General features: G+C 41.1%; 1 protein-coding gene across 10 annotated transcripts in view; it reads left to right on the top strand.

The window, feature by feature from the left end:
* The window catches only part of LOC101024293 (membrane-associated guanylate kinase, WW and PDZ domain-containing protein 2), a 1445327-nt gene that overhangs the window by 1311037 nt on the left and 113240 nt on the right, over positions 1 to 21050 (top strand). For all 10 annotated transcript variants that reach the window (XM_031665959.1, XM_031665957.1, XM_031665955.1 and 7 more), the window contains 2 exons: positions 5520 to 5712; positions 12382 to 12630. In XM_031665959.1, the coding sequence (XP_031521819.1) occupies positions 5520 to 5712; positions 12382 to 12630 (442 nt within the window). The remainder of the gene's footprint in view (positions 1 to 5519; positions 5713 to 12381; positions 12631 to 21050) is intronic.

The raw sequence follows: 21050 nt of genomic DNA, 5'->3' as shown, positions 1-21050 counted from the left end.
CCCATTTATAAATACAAATAACATTAAACTATAAAATAAATACAAGGCAAAGCGACAAAGTTTCTGATTCTTTCTATGATACTTACTTTAATAGAGTCTTTACAAAATGAAATTCTGACTTCATTGGGCCCCTTGGCTCATGCTTCGTCTGCTTTGGGGGTAAGCCAGCATCCTATTCTGTAGATGTTATCTTCAACTGCTCCCCTCCTCCTCCAAAAGCAGAAGGGATTGCATGACTGAGTCATAGGGAGGGAATAGTCTTGGCTGACTCAAGAGGAGAGTGGTCTTGCTGGACTTTGCCTGGCACAGAAGCAATAGAATTGTTACCAGGATGGAAGACGTCCTGTTCAAAATGAAGCTCAGATGTGTGAATGCAGCCGTGGTTACCACCCAGCCTCAGGACATCTTTCTGCCTGGTTTGTACACAAGTTCCCAGGTTCCTATCACTTCTGAATATTGGCTTTGCATTCCTGAATCCTTTCTCCCCTCCAGTGCGCAGGCATCAAGTATTTATGATAAGCCGCCTCAGATTACATGGATTGCTGGTTATCCTATTGTGTTTACTTAGATTTATTCTGGTTTATTCCTTCATTTGAATGATTTAAGACATACTCATGCTGCAAGTTACAGTTTTGACATTTAAGCCATAAAGTAGCAGCTTAAGTCTCTCCAAAGCAAACAAAGCCAAAAAATTAGTCCTGAAAACCAGAATATTGAATCTCAGAATGACCCTGTCCAGGAGAGTGAAACTGTAAAGATCTCCCATAAACCTTTCCTTCCAGCTTTTCTACATTCTAAGTCCAGAGATAACAAACAAAATGTGCTAGCCTCATTTAGTTGCTAGTGAGCTACAAAGGGAGAGGCGTGTAAGGTGATTTGGTCTCAACTAAAGGAGGTCTCATAAGTACATCAAATGGGTTTCTGCCTCCATATATACGAAATGGTATTGACATCCCAGGGTGCACATTAAACACAACAGCACGGCTTTCAGCAAATAATGAACAGCAGGACTCCCGCTCAGACAAAGCATATGGGCATTTTTCTTGCAAGAGGAAATACTTTTCACAGTTAAATAACAATAGAAATAGAAAGAAGTGAAAAGTTGCAAGAAAGGAACAAAAATGGGATTTCCAGCTGTGAGCTGAAAAGAGATGGAAAGGCATCAAGAGGGAGAGATCTGGAAAACACTGCACTGGAGAAAAGCCATTCAAAGACAGACAATGACAGACCTAGTCTTTGGCACAGGAGTCTGGTGCGCACTGCTTGGAAGAGTTTCAGAAGGAAAGAGCCTGAAATCTGCTCACCACAGTGACAAGTTGTCCCAGGCTACAGATACTACAGAGCAGATCTCCTGGGCTTAGGCTAACACTGGGCAGTGCAGAAAAGAATTAAAGGTACTAAAAGGCCTGGAAAGGTGGTTTTGGGTTTCTTTGTGTCTTTCTTGGTTTTTTGGTTTTTTTGTTCTTTTTAATGTGAGTTTCTCCCCTGACTTACTGGGATCGCAGCCACTTGAATGTGAATTGCTGTTATTTCACATCAAATGTTCTGTTTTGTTCTGTGCCCTCACAGCATGAGATAAAGTAGAATTGTTTTGTTTCTTTGGGGTTTTAGAGAAGGCGATTGAAAAGATAGGGCCACAGATCAGCTGTTCGTGGAGAAGTTCTTTCTTGCTCTGTTTTGCCACAAAGCTCTTCCTTCAGGGCCAAAGCAATGGGGAGAGGAGAGGGAAAAAAAAAAAAACCCTCCTCCAAGAGGGCAGAGAAGAGAAAACTGAGTAGTGGAACTGAAGGGTCAGCTGAGGCTGAAGAGTCCCTCTGGGCTAGAGGGTGGTAATGAATGGGGCAAGGCTAGAGTTGGCTGGGAAGGCTCACTGGCCAGTGGGCCAGGGGTCAGCAAGACTAAAAGGATGTGACCTGGTAAGTAAGGGATCCTGATCCAAGCACCAATGGTAAGGGGAATAGGTGCCTTAGCAGAACTAGAAAGCAGCTACTGTGATGGGTCAGGGAGCGCAGGTCTTGTGCTCAGCCAACTTGGGACGTGATCAGTGAGACCAAAGATCCTGTGGCTATTGGGAAGTGAGAAGAATCAGAGCCTTGCTATCAAAGGGTGACTGATCTATGGACCAGCAGCATTCAACTCCTGGGAGCTTGTTAAACCTGCAGAATCTCAGGCCCCTCCCAGACCTGCAGCCTCAGACTCTCATGGGGTGCGTCCAGAACTGTTTTAATAAGCTCACCCGATGATTCCTATGCATCCAAAAGTTTGAGAACTGCTGACTTAAAGGGTCAGATATCCTGAGGCATGTTCGCAAGAGCTTAAGCAAACATAAGAATGTATGTACTGGGAAACCAATATGAGTTACAGTGCAAGACAGAATCCTAGATTATCCAATCCCTACGGTGGCAAAGGGGAAATAATAGAATGTGTCAAGTGGACAAATCATATTGGAAGTAAACGACAAAAAGTTGGGTTTTTCTCTGGAATAGAGAGAGACATCGAGCTATCTCTGTGTCAGCAGTGAAATATAATGCACAAAGGTGCCAAATGCCAAAGGCTAAGGTGCACAGCGGCAGGAGAGCTGGAAGCAATGACGGTGCAAGTGGTCAGCCTCTGCCCAGCAAAGGCTGCAGCGCCTGATGGAGCAAATGTAACTGTACAATACCGCTAATGAGCAGGTACCACGAGCACCCCCACAGCACACCATGCTCAGCTCAATTCAAGTTTATTTAACAGTATGGCAACCTTTTTTTGAAACACAGTTAAGGTTACGTTATATAATGTAACTATATAATAATATACATACAATAATTATGTAAAACTATATAATTTATACTTGTGTTATATTGAATATGCTATTTATTAGATATTCAATTGAAGGGGTAATGGAATATACTGCCTCTTTAGAAATAAATATATAAGAGGCCTATTCTAACCAACTCTAGCACTACTGTGGCCACATGACTGACACCACTCCCAACCACTGTATTTTTTCCACAGTAATCTTTTCTGGCATCCTATATAATTTACACATTTATTACATTTATGATTGTCTGACCACTAGAATGGAAGCTCTGTAGGGTAGTGATTTTTGTTTATTGTTCACTGATGAATTTCTAGCACCTAAACGTATCCTGGGCTCAATGAATATTTGTTGAATAAATTAATTAATAAGGGGGGTACTTCATATCACAGCAATATAGTAGAAAAGCAGATCTTTTACTGGGCTCTTTTTTTCAATAAATGATATTGAACTGCTGGCACACACTGTAATGTCGAGAGTGTCTGTAAATGTTGCTGTATATCTTGCTGTTCTCCTACAGCAAGAGAGGAACTTTCTGATATGAAATTTCATCTTTACTATTTTTGTATAGGGCCCAATAGCAGCTATGGCTCTCTCAGTTGTAACCACTATTTTGTGTTTTACTTTCATCAGTCAGAATCAGAACTATACCTTAAAGTTGATAATTAACCAGCCAAGAAGTTCACAAGCCATTTTTTTCCTCTATAACTAGCTGTAAACTCTCACTAAAGTGTATAGGAAAGCTAAAGGTTGAAGCATTTTCTTTGGGCCAAACCAACTAAATGCACCTTTTCATGGGGCAGTGGAGAAACATTTATTTTAACTGGCTTTTGCACAAAGCACTTACCAAATCTTTGAAGTGCTCCATAGCGGGTTGAGCCTTTTGAAGAATAGATTGGAACATCTTTATAAAGAAACTCATAAATTCAGGTTGGCATGACAAGAAGGGAAAGTGGAGAATGTCAGGGCATACCCAACTTCCGGACTGTGGGTTGCAGGGAAAGAACTGCACTGTGCAGCCAGTCTAAGGCAGGAGATGTCAGGCCTGTCCTGTGACAGCAATCATGAATCATTTGTCAGAACACTTAATATTCCACACGGAAGCAAATCTATTTCTCACCCTACCTCACTCCCCAGGAATAAGGGGAAAGCAGAAGTCATGTGGGAAATTTTCATTCCTGTGTAGAAAGAGAGCTATTCCATGGACTAAGGCTGTGACACCCTTCAAACTATAACTTTGCACATACCTGAGAAGTCCTGGGCATTCAGCTCTGGCTGTCATGTTAACAGGCCTCTCTGAGCAGTGAGACTAAGTACAAAGGAATGGTTCTGCTGCCAAGCCTGAAGACATGCAAGCCCAAAGGTCATGATGGAGCAACTCTGCAAATTAGCTGGAATTCACAGATAGGGGATTTGAAAGAAATGATTATGCCTGAAGGAAATCAATCTGGGAGCAAGGGATTTAAAATAAAACTTAGCCTCTGTAGTATCATCAGGCTAATGGTAACCACTGCCATCAGCTGCTGTGTGGCTAAGCCACTGGCAAAAGAAAAGGGGGACCTATTGGTCATGAGTTTGAAAAATTGTTTATAGGTTAAACAGCAAAGTTAAAATATTTAATACTATTTTCTTTCCTCTGAGAAAGAAAAAAGCCCTGCTAATTGATACTAAACTGAGTGCCTCTAATGGGACATGGGGAACCTTATGGGTTGCCTTTCATCACAGTCCCTGGTTCAGGGAATTATAAAAACAACCACATTTCCCAGATGGGTACCTCCTCACTTCCTGGCACAGTAGCCACCTAAACAGCAGAAGCACTTCAGGGAACAGGCAGAACTGGGAATGTCCTTTGCGTAGAGGACAGTGCTCCGAAAAGGTATTCAAAAGAATGGAGCAAAAATCTGGAGAAGGTCTGAGATTTTTTTGAGTAAGTCAGCTGGCCGGAAAAAGCCAACTATGAGTTTGCTTTGTTTTGTTTTATTTTCTCCTTACCCTCTAGCTTTTCAAAGCAAAGAAAAAGAAAACTTTCCATCTTTATCAGAATTTAACAATGTGCAACAGCTAGTTTGCCCTTGACTCTTTTTGATCCCTTGTTAAGTGCCATGAAAAAAGTTAAATGCTTCACATGAGTTATTTCATCCAAATCTCCCAAGAACTCCATGAAGTAGGTCTGATTTTTATTTTTCTTATTTTGCAAGTGAAGAAACTGAGGCCCACAGAGTTTAAGAAGCTTTATCTAAGACCACACAAATGTGAAACGGAGCCAGAATTCAATCCTCACCTTGTTTCAGCCAATTAGCATCAGATTATTTGGGATTAGAATTTTCCTTAAGGGTATTCGTCATTTATGATAAGCCAGAAAGCAGGTGTCCCCAAAACTTCATGGCAGTCAGCAGCATGTTCCAAATATTTATCTCTAGCACTAAACAACTTGACAGAGTTGGAAGGGCATCTTTCCAATGTCTCATTTTTTACTTTACAAGTGCATGCTCAGATTTGAGGGCAAGGGATGGAATGTGAGAATCACATCTTCCACAAGTTATATAACTGTATATAAAAAGGAAAAAGATGGCGTGAACTCAGATGGCGTAGCTTGCAGTGAGCCGAGATTGGGCCACTGTACTCCAGCCTGGGCGACAGAGTGAGATTCCGTCTCAAAAAAAAAAAGAAAAAGAAGGTTTGAAATGTGAATGTCCTTTCCTTCTCACTGCTTCTCTAGATTTTGATTGGAGCCGTCATTGCCATGGGCTCAGCCGACAGAGATGGCCGCCTTCACCCAGGAGATGAGCTTGTGTATGTTGATGGGATTCCAGTAGCCGGCAAAACCCACCGCTATGTCATCGACCTCATGCACCACGCAGCCCGCAATGGGCAGGTCAACCTCACTGTGAGAAGAAAGGTGCTATGTGGAGGTATGTACCTGGAGCCTGCTGCAGGAATCGAGAGTTAGGTGGTAAGATGTTTTTGTGAGACACGGTAAGGCCACATGAAACAAAATATTAAATCAACATTTTTACATTATATGAGGAAGGAAACAACCTAGATATTCCAAAAGTAATGATGACTTTGAAAGTGCTGATTTTCACCCCACTGGACAAAAATCCAGTCTTTGAGGCCTGTATTTTAAATGTATTCATTAAAAATTTCTAGAATAGCCTGGGGCTAATTTAAGGTAGGTATGCTCTCTGCTTTCTGGTAGTTGCTAGTTCTAAGAAGAACAAGATAGTAACAGAAAATATGCCATTTGAAAATGTGTTTGCAAACCAAGAGTCACAGCATTTTGATGCCATAATGAGGCAACCAGGATGGAAAATTAGCTTTCATTGTAGAGCCTGATAAAAGGTAACAGTAAAGCTGTTGCTCTGATATAGAAAAAATGCAGCTGTACCTCACTCCAAGAAAACACAATTCATATAGTTCCAAACTTATGAAACAGATAAATTAGAAATAATTATTCCCTTTACAACCATTTTCTCAGCTTCATAAAGGAATCCACCAAAGACATACTTTTCAAAGTCAGCCCTTGTATTTATAGTATGATTCCACTTATCTCTCTTTACCGTATCAACCCTACAAAAAATTATTTATATTTTTAAGGAATATGTCAGTTACAAGCATCACACTGTTTTTTTAAGGATCTGAGCATTCAATAGCATTAGGATTGTATTATCTCCCCTCAAAACCACCCAGCCTTTGTTCTGTGAATCACAGAGGCAGCAACTCCAATGATGTTCAGCTGTCACCTTCTGCCCCAGCACCCCGCTGGCTTCTCTGCTCCACCCCTTGACAGCCCTCATACAGAATCATCAATACTAGAAGTAGGAAGGACCTTAGCTATGTGAGCTTCCTCTTGTTACAGATGAGGAAACTGAGGCCCAGAGGTTTGATAGCTTGCCCAGCAGTCCACAGTGAGTTGGTGACAATGCAGAGAGGGACTCTTCTCTCTAAGGCCAGTGTTTATTTCTTTATGTTACTTTGTCCCCTACACTATTCTACCACAATCCTCTCCCCTAGTGAATTAGAAGGTGTTAGAACTTAGCAAATGTCACTCCGTAATGCAGGGAGTCTTCCCATATGTGCTGTTATACCAGTTGCATTCCAGAAGAGGACCACAGGCTAATGACAGACTGTGAATGACTAGTAGGGAGGATAAGGCATATTCATGTGATGAAAATCCTTTTCTTTCTAAGTCCCCCTAGAAACTAGACCATGAGCAAGGGCGGTCATTTAAAAGGGCAAGTCAAAAGAATTGTCAGCCCTCCCCAGTAGAGACTGCTATATATCTTGTATCTTATAGAGGTTTTGCTAAGAGGTGCCATTTGTCTTCAGAAATTCATGGCATGTCACTTGACCCAAAGAAGTAAAGCATCTTAAATTATGCTTTATCCTTGGGCTAGATGCCAAGAGGAAGACAGTGCTTGCTTGATTAACATTTAACTGTCTCTCTCCCTGCAGAGTAAGTTTTAATAAAAAGTTTGCTGTGCTATATGTTCTATAACCTAAAGATAAATTAAAAAGATACCTGATTTACAAGGAAATATACCGCAAAGTGCAAAACCAATGTACCAACATAATTTCATGCTCCCCTTGCCACCAACTGATTATTGCAAATTAAATTTTCTTTTAATCAACCCAAGCTGTTGAAGTGTGTACCAAATGCTGCAAAAATGTACTCCTGCAATTTGTGGATCATGTGACTTCCGTAAAGATGCTCTTTGCTGCAGCTCTTACCAACTTTACTCAGTTAGGCTTTTGAGTGCATTTCAAGTGCATTTAATTTTTGAAAATGTTCTGCTGCAGATTGCTCATTCACACCAGGAGAGCTTCCAAGTTAATTCAGCCCACTCTTCCTTGAAAGCTTCATCAGTATTGAAAATATTAAGTTCAGCAAAGGATACTTTGATAGCAAAGTAACGCCTTGAAATAGGATGGAAAAGATTTAAAAAACAGGCATGGAAAGGTGACCTTTCTTCATAGCTGCCATTTCTTCAAAGTGAGAAGGAACAACTACAAATGAATATGACAATGGAGATGCCTTTTCAAGGACTGTTGTTGTCATTGTTTTGTTATTATTATGCTTTCCTAACCAAAGGCAAGTGGGAGGTGCAAGCCTGGCTTAGGAGCGGATGGTTCAAAGCTGAGGGGAAGTGAGCAATTAGCTAAGGAAGAGATAGGAGCAGGAAGAGGAGCAGCATTGCCACCCCCTTGCACAAAGGAGCAGCGCTGTGGGGAAAGGGCTAGGAAGAAGCAAGGTCATAGGGATGACATGCTTCCACCTTCCCCTTGCCTCAGCTTGTACAAATGCCCACCCCACCTCAGAAGACAGAGGGCACTGGCTTCTTAATTGATGCTCAAGAAAGATAACACATTCATTATGAGAGATACAGAAAGGTTAGTTAAATGCTGAGTAAAAATTGAGATAACACAAAAACTTGCCACAAATATTGAGTTATTTTTAAATATACATACTAAGGATAGAAAGGCAAAAAAAAATTTTTTTTTTTGAGAAAGGGTCTCACTCTGTCACCCAGGCTGGAGTGCAGTGATACAATCACGGTTCACAGCAGCCTCAACCTCCCAGGCTCAAGTGATCCTTCTGCCTCAGCCTCCCAAATAGCAGGGACTATAGGAATGTGCCACCGTACCCAGATAATTTTTGTGGTTTTTTTGGTAGAATAAATACAAAATTTTTTGTATTTGGGGTCTCACTATGTTGCCCAGGCTGGTCTCAAACACCTGGGCTCAGGTGATCACCCGCCATAGCCTGCCAAAGTGCTGCTATAGGTGTGAGACGCCTTGCCTAGCCTAGAAAGCCAGAATTTTCAATCAGAAGATAAACTAGCTTCTCAAAAGTGAGAAGTTGTTGAGTAAAGGAAGAAGGTATCAAGTAGTGCTTCCAATTTTTCTTTTATTCATTTATTTTTATTTTATTGTTTCAGCAGGCAACTATGGATAATAGATTGCCTCTGGTTTTATTTCCCAAACAGTAATAGCACACACTTTCACCTTGTGTTAGTTTTGAGAGAAGATGCCTTATCCATGCCTCCGGCTCCAGGATTTGGTTGGTTTTTTTTTCCCAAGGATATTAGAAGAGTGGCTTTAATTATTACACTGAAAAGCATAAATATTTTTATGTTTAGCAGATCAGCTTTGAGACATTCAACCTAATGGCACATTATTTTGGATGCACACCATGTCTCTGAGGAATTTCCTAAAGTGTAAATCTAGAATTGATGTGAAAGAACGTTTTATGACTTCAGAAAAACATGTTAGAGTCGGTCTTAAAGCTATCAGCATCTTTTCTTTGACACCTAAGGGAAAGTCTAACTCTTGACCTAATGCCAAGAAAGGGGAGGTTATCTTGGCAGACGGGTGAAAAGTTTAGCCAGTATTGAAGGTGCCAGTACATTCCCTGATCCTGGTGACTACACTTTTTGCCAATTCTAAATGCATTCCCTTGTTGTTTGTCTGCAACCATGTCACCCATTTACATAAGCTGTCTGCCTTGATGAGCATAAACTGGGAATGTCTGCACGAATGCCTGTAGGCAGGCCAGCCCCTAACATTTTCAGTGTCACAGCCTGTGGGCTGCTGCTGCCCCATGAGGACCACGAGGGACCTGGTACACATGCATGTGGATATCACAGCCCATATGACCAAGCTCTGTCCATACATATACCCCATTGCCTCAGCTGTGCTTCAAGGCAAAATATGCCTGTCTTCAATGCTGTCATCCTTCCAGGGACAGTCCTGAGAAGAAACCCAGGCACACCCTGGAAGCAGGCAAGGTCTATATGGTTACAGAATTCACAAGGTCGGGAGATCGAGACCAGCCTGGCTAATACGGTGAAACCCCGTCTCTACTAAAAATACAAAACAAATTAGCCGGGCGTGGTGGCGGATGCCTGTAGTCCCAGCTACTCTAGAGGCTGAGGCAGGAGAATGGCATGAATCCAGGAGGCAGAGCTTGCAGTGAGCCAAGATCATGCCACTGCACTCTAGCCTAGGCGACAGAGCGAGACTCCATCTCAAAAAAAAAAAAAAATACTAATTATTTGACTTGAGTAGATACTAAGCGACTGAATTCTATGTAGCCACTTGTGTATGAGCTAGATGAATGAGTCAGGGATCCTGGAAATTAGTGTTTTCTTTTCAAAAATTATATAATACATGATATTTAGTCACTTTATGATGTTTTACTGTATTATTATAAAACAAGGCTGTTAATGCCCTGCAGTAGGAAGGACTGTTAGAAAGAAGACAGTCTCACTTGGGTCCAGAGCCAGATGAGTAGAAAAATGATGTGGGGTGAGTCCCTGAAAGACAATCATGTGACCAGTTTTCAAGTGTCAAGGGCCCAGAACAAGCCCAGGAAGAACTTCGAAGTCTTCTTAACTTCCTGATTTTAAATATGCTCTTTCAGCTAAAGATAAAGAACTTTGTTCTGGAAGTTGAAAGAGAAGTGCAAAGGCAATAGAAAAGTATCCTATTAATGTATATGACTCTTTCACGTACCCCGGGAATCCTCAAATTGACTTAGTCAATGATTTTCTCTCTCGCCAGAACCTGTAACGTTGCCACTCCCAGTCATTTACTGCAAAGACAGATAATTCTTCTTTGTTGCTGACTTACTGACAACCACAGCTCTCAACCTCCTAAAATATGACAGCCAGAAAATAAGATCTCTCTTGTCACTGCCTATGACGTTTAGTTGCTGATTTGGTCCAATAACTCGAGGAGATTTTCAATTTAATGTAGCAGCATAATAATTGTTTGTTTTTCTTCTTCCTGACTATCTCCAATCACTTTATTTCCAACTTGTACAAGGACTGATAAAGGACATGTGATGTACCAAGACAATAACAACTTGTCTTTGGGTGATGTGTTCCAGCAGGGAGGATACAATTTACAAGCGAAGTTTTAAATTCTGTTTGAACAGAAAGAAAGGCTTTGACATTGACATTCTGTTCTCTTATGACCTCGGTACATTTCTGACAAAAAAGCATCCATTTTTTCTTTTATTTAAATATGATTAATTAGATCTTAAAGAAAAATAAAATTTACCAAGTAATAACAAGCAACAGCCTGGGTCTCATTCATTCCGTAATTACAAACAAGAAATGAGTACATTTGGGTTAGGCCATTTTTAAAATCTAAGTATATAAACAAATGAAGCTTTTTTTTTTTTTTAAGGTATCGGTGTAACAAAACATCTCTTGCAGTCTTTGTTTTTTTTCCCTGACATTTTCATTTCAAAATGGAATTGTAGCTTGTAAGGTTAACAGCCTTCATTGGAACTTTTGATAATTATTTTTAACTTGCCATATGGGACACCTTCCAGAGTTCTAAATAGGATACTATACCTAGGGACCCAAAATGGAATAATTAATGGTGATTGTTTCCCTCTTACTATTCCTCTGTTCCATAAACATCTTTTGAGTACCCTAATCAAATTTTAAGATGGGAATGAAACCAGCCCTATTTCTAATTACATTATTCTAGGTGCCCACTTTGGTTCTCTTCATCAGAGTGCCAATACCTAGGTATTAAATTAAAATGATGAAATTCTTTCTGAATGACAGATAAACTTTCATTTCAAAAACTAGCTTCTTTTGACTGCCAACTTTCTATCATTTCTCCATGTAAATATGCTGGCTTTCTCATGAAAGTATTGGTTTGGTTTATCTGGTTGATAATAGAGTATATTTTATATTAAGATGGACTGTAAAAATGGAAAAGACCTTCAACAGCTCCTTAGAGATTCAAACTTCATAATTTCAGAGCCTGAAATTAGATTTGATCCTACAGTGAGCAAACTATTTTTTAAATGAAAATCTCAACTTAATTTATTCTTTTAAATCACTTCATTGTGATATGGCTGATATACAAAAAGCTGTGCAAACTACTTTTAAGAAGTATATTTTCCACATTCATGAAGTAAATCAATATTTCTAGGCTAGCAGAATATTATAAAGCATAACTATAGCTCTTTAGAAAAATGCATGATAGTTAACTTTACGGCACAGGGATGACCCCTGTGCTGTAAGCCCTCCTTATAATACATCTACAGCAGCATTTCTCAAAGTGTAGCCTTGAAACTTGATGCAGATTCTTGTGCCCAGACCTACTGAAAAAACATTCCGTGGGTGGCCCGTGAAGATGTACTTTTTTTACAATTTATTTAAGTGATTCTTATGCACCATATAGTTTAAGATTCTACTTGTTTTCTGACCATCTTCAGTAAATTATTCTTATGCAAAGAAGAACCTCAATATCTAAAACCAGGCATTGTCCCAGGGTTTGCAGTCCTCATAAGAGGAAGATATAAATCAGTAATAGCACAGAGGAGGCTGATGAGGGGTTTCACCTGTGTTTGCTATGAAAACTAGAACAAGCAAGACCTTGGGAGCTCCACGCCTAGGTCTGTAGCTTTTCAAATGCTCTGCATATCTGGGAGAAAGAGAAGCAAGTCAACCAGGCTTGTAACAATACCACTGTCTAGAACAGTGCCTAGTACATACGAAGCATTCATTGAGACTCTTGTCAAGTAATTGATTACCTGTGTGTGGTATATTTTCCAGGGGAGCCCTGCCCAGAGAACGGGAGAAGTCCAGGCTCTGTATCCACCCACCACAGCTCTCCACGCAGTGACTACGCAACCTACACCAACAGCAACCACGCTGCCCCTAGTAGCAACGCCTCTCCCCCTGAAGGCTTCGCCTCCCACAGCCTGCAGACCAGTGATGTGGTCATTCACCGCAAAGAGAACGAGGGCTTCGGCTTTGTCATCATCAGCTCCCTGAACAGGCCTGAGTCTGGATCCACTATAAGTAAGTGCCCAAATTTGCCTGTATTTGAATAAGGGGTCTTGTTTTGATTTGTCCCAGTGATACGAATACTGGACAAGTATACCAGAAGACTGTTGCGGACATACCGTATAGCCTGAAAGCCACAGGCTGTGGGCACAAATAAGGTGTACATACCACTGACTAGCAGAATGTTGCTGACCTCTGGCTCAAGAAGGCAAGAACACAACTAATGCCCTCAACTCCTCAACCCCTATAAAAGCTCTTCATTCTTTTGTAAATTAGGAAGAAAGGAAAACAGAGTGATATGGTAATGTTGCCGTGAAAGGAGGGGTGCTTCTTTTTATGGGTAGGTCAGGGAATGTTCTCTAAGTAACTTGACTGAGAACTGTTCAACAGAATGGAAATAGACATGCAAAGGATCTGCAGAAAGAATCAGTCCAGGCAGAAGGCTTAAGGTGGAAAGGAACTTGGTATCCAAGAAATACAGAGAAGCCCAGTGCAGCTGTAGTACGGGGAGCAAGGAGAGTGGCAGGAGGCAGACAGTGCCAGCTTCATGGGCTGTTGGTGGAAGTCTCAACTGTAGTCTAAGTCCGTGGGAACCACTGGCAGGTTTTAAGCAGTGGAGTGAAATCTGACTTATATTTTTAAAAGATGAGTCTAAATGCTTGTGGAAATTGAAACCAAGGCGTTGGGGGTGGGGGAGAAAGCAAGAATGGGAGCATGAGACATAGTCAGAAGGCTGTTTAAACATCCCTATGGGTTCAGAGACACTGGCGCCTTTGTAACCGCCCACGGGCTTCACCTTGCCTGCTGCCTAACAGAGCCAATTTATCAAGACGGGAATTGCAACGGAGAAAGAGTAATTTACGCAGAGCCAGCTGTGCGGGGAGACAGACTTTTATTACTCAAATCAGTCTCCCTGAGCACTCGGGGATGAGAGTTTTTAAAGATAATTTGGTGGGTAGGGGCTTGGGAAATGGGGAGTGCTGATGTGGTTGGGTTGGAGATGGAATCATAGGGGGTCGAAGTGAGTTTTTCTTGCTGTCTTCTGTTCCTGGGTGGGATGGCAGACCTGATTAAGCCAGATTACTGGTCTGGGTGGTGTCAGCTGATCGATTGAGTTTAGGGTCTGCAAAATATCTCCAGCACTGATCTTAGGCTTCACAATAGTGATGTTATCCCCAGGAGCAATTTGGGGAGATTCAGACTCTAGAAGCCAGAGGCTGCACGACCCCTAAACTGTAGCTAATTTGTTAGTCCTACAAAGGCAGATTGGTCCCCAGGCAAGAAGGGGGTCTTTCAGGGAAAGGGCTGTTATCCATTTTGTTTAAGTCAAACCATGAACTGAATTCCTTCTCAAAGTTAGCTCAGCCTATGCCCAGGAATGAACAAGGACAGCTTAAAGGTTAGAAGCAAGATAGAGTCATTTAGGTCTGATTTCTTTCATTGTCATAGTTTCCTCACTTACAATTCGGCAAAGGCGGTTTCACTCTTCCCTAGGTAGCAGTAGAAGGAAGAGAAGTAGATGAATGCAGCTTCTGAAGCTCCTCCAGCTCTAAGGTTCTATGAGTCTATACAACAGGTGACAGTCATGGCCCATATTTGTCTTCCAACTGGCCATCTTTGCAGATTCTCAGACTCCCTTGGTTGTTTTTCCTTTTCTACCACGCTCTTCCAGAGCTCATTCAGCAGCCTGCAAACAGTAGAACAGAAAAGAGGATAGGAAAATATGTGCGTTTTTCATGGTGAAGTGATTTGACCCAAAATGTTGGGTATGGAAACACGAGAATAAAGGAGCATTAAGAGAAACTAAATAAATGCACATACGTTGTAGTCCTAAAATTCTTATAAACTGTGGGAGTTTCTAGCACATGTGGGATAGGGGAGAGGTGAGTGTTAAACAATACTCAAGAAATAAAGTTATTGAGAATGACTAAAACTTTATATGATAAAGTTAATGTTATCAAAAAAAAAAAAGAAGAAGAAGAAGAAAACCACCAGAACCTCATGGAAAGAGTTGCCCCGTTTAGTTTAAGCCTTGATAAATTCAGGAGTGAAAACTACAGAAGCATTAAACCTCAGCGAATATGTGCAGAAGCCAAATTACATACATCTGAAAGTACAATTTCATTTCTCTTTTTCTTCATGATAAGCTGAAGAAGTAAATCCAACTTTAAGCGTAGACTAAAAGCAGAATTCTGTCAGTACGATGGAGTCGCCAAGATTAAAAGGATACAAAACTAAGAATTTTCATGAATTGTATAAACAGCCTTCCAATAATTTACACTTGAAGAAAGTGTTCACAGAGAGCTTTTGCAGCTATTCCAGTCTTTCAAATTGTTTATTGGGGCAGAATACCTAAAGGACTAGAATAAAAATAAAAAGTATATTGCCACAATGAAAGTGTTTAGCATGTATTTAAAGTCTCAGCTTTATTTGAAGTATAACAGCCTTATTTCTAAATGTATAGGGGAATGTGTGTGTGTGTGTATGCGTCTGTGTGTGTGTATGTGTGTGTGTACACGTGCACTTACTATGTAAAGAAACACTTTTCCTATTGCAAATAAAATCCATGCATAAGTAGATTTGGAAAACAATAGGTACAAATGCTTATAATTAACATGCGAATTTTTCTTCCTGCCAAATGACATCAGACTGACCTCAAAAAATTAATTCTAACCACTTTCAAAATGATATTATTTTACTTCACCCTGGAGAGTGGAAATATATCCTAGAGTTCATGATGCTTCATGGCTTTTTTTCACATGTTTATTTCTTTTCAATTTAGGGAATTTAAAATGCAAGTTGCCCCCGTGCTCTGTGGCAAAAGCAGCTATTCACTGATAGCACGTTGCCTTTACAGTATGTAATTTGCAACATGCACCATGCACCTAAAAGGTTTCTGAGCTGATGCTACCTCATACTTAACATCTGTAATAATTCTGAATTCTAATTTTGAAGAGAAATGCAAAGTGTCTCATGAATGGTAAAAGCCATCCTTGTGCCACATATCCCTGGTCAAAATATCAAAGGTTTGGGGCTCTGTGAGACTGCCCGAGGTTTATGTTATCAGGTGCCCAAGAATCACGATCATTCCCAGAGCTTGCATTGTTTTTCTCTTCATGGCTTACCCGAGCCCAAGGATCATTAACACATTCACTGCTTTTTCATTTTTGTTTTTGTTTTCGTGGCTTCTGAAGCTTTTTCTTGGTGAACTAAGTGCTGTTTTGCCTTTGATAGGAGCATCATTACATTTAAGCAAGGAAAGGGCGTGGTTAATAGCCCAGGTTCTACAATCATACTATCTGGATTTGAAACATGGCTCTAGCATTTACTAACCATGTGACCTTGAGGAAGTTGCATGACCTCTTTGGGCCTCAGTTTCCTCAGTGTGAAGAAAAGAACATTTTAATACCTCGATCGGGGGGTTGCTATGAGAGTTCAATGAATATGTGGAAGTGCTCAAAAGAGCACTGGCTCGGAGTAAGCACTAAATATGTCATTGCTGCTATCTACACACCATCCCTTCTAGGAATTACCTTTCATTCCAGCAGCTCACTCTTGTCGGGTAGTGCAGAGTTTACTCTGGCTATAGGTTCTGTTAGCCATTAGTCAGAGCCACCACTCTCTGAGGACAGCTAAATCTGGGCCACAGATGAGCATCTCTCTGAGGGCAGCTTCCCCCTCCCTGTCCCCTTCCTCACATGTGGCCCTTCTGGGAACACAGTCTTTCTCACCATCCACAAACTACAGCCCAGGTCAGCAATGGGGGCCATGGGAGTATTGGTGGCCAAGCCAGTCCAGCTGAGGTGCTTTTGCCGGAGCTTCAGACTAGAATTGCAGTTTTCTCTCTCCAGAGTTCACAAGCCAATGAGCTATAAAAGTCATGGAAATCATCAAAATTCAGACTCAAGGGGATGTCTTTTAGAATCTCCCTCACAAACATGCTGCTATTGAATATTATCAGAGGAGACAGGAGACAAGAAAGACCCAAATGTAAACTTTCCCTCCCTATGGATGGAGATACGTCCAGAGCTTCTTCAGCCAAGACAACAACTTTGCCAAGGACCAGGGAGGCTTAGCTAATTGGGAAACTAGGAGTTAGGGTTTCTTACTTATTTGCTAGCATTTAGTAATGCTCTTTACCAAAGGCTCACAGATTTGTTTTCAAAATATTACTTCCCCAGGAAATAAGGAAGAAACTTTATATCAATCCATGTAATGAAGGAGCAAGCTGCTTCCTTCCAAGGTCAGTGACCGAGTAGGCCAACCATTGCATAGGAGCAGACAGGTTTAGAAGCTTAGAAGCTTTTTATCTGTAGTGCAGGAATATTCTTTTTTTTTTTTTTTTTTTTTTTTGCCATGGTCTCACCCTGTTGTCCAGGCTGGAGTGCAGTGGTGCAGTGGCATGATGTGGGCTCACTGCAACCTTCACCTCCTGGGTTCAAGTGATCCTCTTCCCACCTCAGCCTCCTGGGTAGCTTAGACCACCATGCACCACCATGTCCAGCTAGTTTTTGTATTTTTAGTAGAGACAGGGTTTTGCCATGTTGCCTGGGCTAGTCTCGAACTCCTGGGCTCAAGTAATCTTTCCACCTTGGCCTCCCAAAGTGCTTGGATTACAGGCATGAGCCACTGTGCCCGGCCAGAATATCCTTCTTGACTTCCAGTGAGAACAGGGAAGCATCCTGGACATTTTTGTCCAATTATGCAAAATATTATGTATTTGTTTCAGACTTAAAATTGGGCCCAAGGGAAACTAAAGTGGTTTCCAGAACAAAGTCTTGAATAAAAATAAACTATAATAGGCAATTTCACCTTAAATTCTTTAAAAGATTTGAACAAAGACTTATATGCAAAATGTTCATTGCTACATTACTGATAAACATAGAAAATTGAAAATAATGTTAGAAACCACCAAAATAGATAACTTTGGTATATTTGGGAATTGAAGCATTTTCTGCTGTTGACTAACTACTTTCATTCTCACTGAGGTCTGCACGCACAGGTTAGAGAAGACTCAGGTAGCCTCTGACTCTGAGTGGATTAGATGCTTGCTCTGTAAAATGTCCAGGGGCTATGTGCAATGACGTTGACAGGCCGATCCTTGGTCCTCCCCTACTCAAAACCCAAGTCCTGACATTCAGGTTTTATTGTAGAGCTGTAGCACCTGTCCTTATAGGTGCTTCCTAGCTCCTCACCAAACCTCTTTCCTACCAGACGTTCCCAAGAAGGGCTTTGGTACAAGTAATGAAGTGACCCTTTTCTATAATTTGAAAGTCTCCACCTTTTCTGTCATTTGTCAGGAAGATTGTGTCAGAATATATGGGGTAGACACACATAGCAGCTTGGGTATTGGTGGTGGAGGTTGATAGGCTATTGAGGGAATTTCTAAATTTATATACAGGATAACAAGCAGCAGGTTAGAACATATTCAGGACAGTGGTCATAGTATTAATCTAAACAGTCAGCAGTAAGGGAATAAACTTTTCAATCCTTCCTTTCTCCATTGGTGTTCCTCTAGTGGCGCTGATTTCATCTTCTGTCTCTATCCGTAAGTACATCACTGGTCAGCATGCTGCTGGCTCCTCACAATCCTTCAGCTCAAGACTGGTGCTGAAAATCTTTGTTTCCGCATGTGTGCTTTCTACAGCATGGGTTGAAGTTTGGACTTGGTCATTCTGGACTTTCCCTAAGGCCACTGCAATCTGATGCTCAGGGAAGGAAAAGCACCCCGGTGACTTTCTCAAAGTCCTTGATGATGTCCATAGGCTATGGAGATTAAAACTTAGCGTAGAGATTTTAAAACTTCACTAACAGGTCTTTTATGACATTTTAGAGTATTGTTCCTAAAAAGGATGAAATAAAAATGAAATAGGAGTGATGTGAGTTACGATTTCCCCCACCAAAATCACCTCACCAACCATGCAGACCCTGAATAGTCACTGAATTTAGAGGAGGCACAAAGTAAAACAAAAACCAAGGTCTGTCTACTCTTGCCTCAAAACACGGAGATTTAAGCTAAATGAAAAGAACACTGGACAATGAGCCCAAGGCTCACTCCAGCTTGTCCACCAAATACTGTATCCCTTGAGCAAGTCACTTGGTCTTCCTGTGTCCTTTTGTCATTTAAAATATAAAGGAAGATAGTCTTTACACCCTCTTCCAGCTCTAAATTACATGATGCCAGGAATCAGCATGGAAAATAAGGTATCAAGTTAGTTTTGTTGGTGTGTAAAAATGTATTGGGTAAGTTTGAGGCCTAGGTCATATTTTTCATTAACTAAGCTCTCCTTTTAACTTTTATTACTTTTACCTTTGATTACATAATGAAAGTGGCTCCTAACATTTTGAATTCTTTTGTTCATCTCGACCTCTGTCAAGAAATTATCTTAAACAATCACTTAAATACACTAACCCAGCTCCCCTTTCAAGGCAATATAAGGCAGTGTTTTTTCAACCTCCTTCACTTCTTGGCATACTTGTAAATTGATGGCATTTATATAACACGCTAAGATAAAACGAATGAGGCTGATGGGGGCAAGAGGCAGTCCCCCAGGAGGCTCTACCCCTGGTCCCCACCAACCTCACCCAACCATCCCCAGCTGTCTTGGCACACCTGTAACATTTAAGGCACGCCCCTTTCAGTGGCATCATGGTTACAAACCTCTGCCTTATAGTAAATCCTCCAAATAGCAACCAATTAGCCATTCATTTTAGGTTCTATTGGGGTTTGGTTGTGGCAGTGAATTTTCTTCAAACCTCCAATCATTTGTTCATTGATTGCCTTAAAAATACCGGTAATAGATGCAACTGGTGCTTATCCTAGTGCCTTTGCCTTCTCTGTGTCATTATAAACTTTGACCCATCAATGTTCCATCCCCAAAAGTCATTGCTAGAGCTACTGAAATACCGACACTGTTGAACATAGGAATTAGAAAGTGACTCCCATTCATTTCTCTATTTCTCACTGGTTTGCACAAACAAGTTCCCTTTCAGAGTTCTTAACCAGCTTCTCAACATGTAATGTTCTCTTATTCCTTAAATGAATCCCTGCTTTGGATTCCTTCAACAACACAAATGCTTTTACTCTGGACTTTGATCATGCTGAGAGTGGCTCACTCAGGAGGCACAATTGTGCCACCCACAATATTACTGTAAGTGCTTTCATAGCAGAAGAAATAGTGGGGTGGGAAACCTATATTAGATACAGGTTTTCCCCTCATGTATCTGGCTTCTAATATAACTAATCGAAGCCAAAGATAAGCACATATCCTCAAAACCTCTGGGAAAGCCTACATATACAACAAAGATAAGATTGTATTCATCATCTATGCTGATATAATATGTTTTAAGTCAAGTAAGTCTTTTCACATTTATTATTGTGACTTAATTTCTGTTCCATGAGATAGCCAGGGGCTAAGAGGGGAGTGGAAGATCATTGCTAATGATGCAAAGTACATCAAGAAAGACTGCACTTTCTACATACAATCCAGTCTTCCTGTACCAAGTCCTTGACCATAACACTCCTGATACAAGTATCTGCAGAATAAAGTTCAAACACACCTCTTGTCCATTCAAGACCCTGGGGCATCTGGACAAGGCTTCTTTTTTGCCAGCAGCTCTTCACAGCTTCCGTTCCGTCAAAGCTGGTTCAGTTATTTACCCTGTCCCAGAGGCCACATTTTACCTGTTGCTACTTGGTATGCTTCTCTTATGCAATAATATTTTGTATGAAGGTTTCTCCCAGGCACTGTGCTTGGAATCTTACACCGTATTTAATCTTCACAGCAACCCTAGGAGGTGGAGACTATTGCCCAAACAGTAAACATCGCCTATTGCTTACTGCTTCCTGACTTCCCTTCTTTTATTGTGTCTGTTATTGCTATTATAGTCATTTCACTTTTCATGTGTTTATATTTTGCTTTCCCCACAAAAGTTGTGAGTTGCTTAAGGGCAAGAAATGGTGGCATTTCTTTGGATCCTTCACAATTCCTGATAGGTTTTTTCAAGGATTTTCATGCTCTTTATGTTGATGGGGTTGGATTGGCCTCTCATACAGTGATCCAGCGAAGTCCTCATCGAAAGGAAGACTGTGACTGGTGCTCTGCCCTAACTTACCCTGCACCCAAACCTAGCTGTTCCAACCCGCAAAGGTAGCAAGACATATTTTTGACAATGGGCGATGCAGTAGAGGATCACTTAGGGGAGGAATTACGTGAAAGCTGGTCCTTGCCCCGAGTGAGAAATTACACGCTAATAAAGCAGAACTGGAGCAATGTCCCAGAATACAGATTTCTCATCAGTTGTTCTCAGCCTGGGTAAATGATTCAGTAGTCAGCCTGGGGCCTGGTGAATGAAGACTCAGATAAGGGAGTCAGGGGCAGGGAAGCTGTCTTTTTGCCTCTGGCCAGCCCCTCTCGTCGTACACTGCTTGGTTG

This window comes from Papio anubis, chromosome 4, assembly GCF_008728515.1.
Source record: "Papio anubis isolate 15944 chromosome 4, Panubis1.0, whole genome shotgun sequence".
In the NCBI taxonomy this organism is placed as follows: Eukaryota; Metazoa; Chordata; class Mammalia; order Primates; family Cercopithecidae; genus Papio; species Papio anubis.
This window is presented reverse-complemented; position numbering and strand designations above follow the sequence as displayed.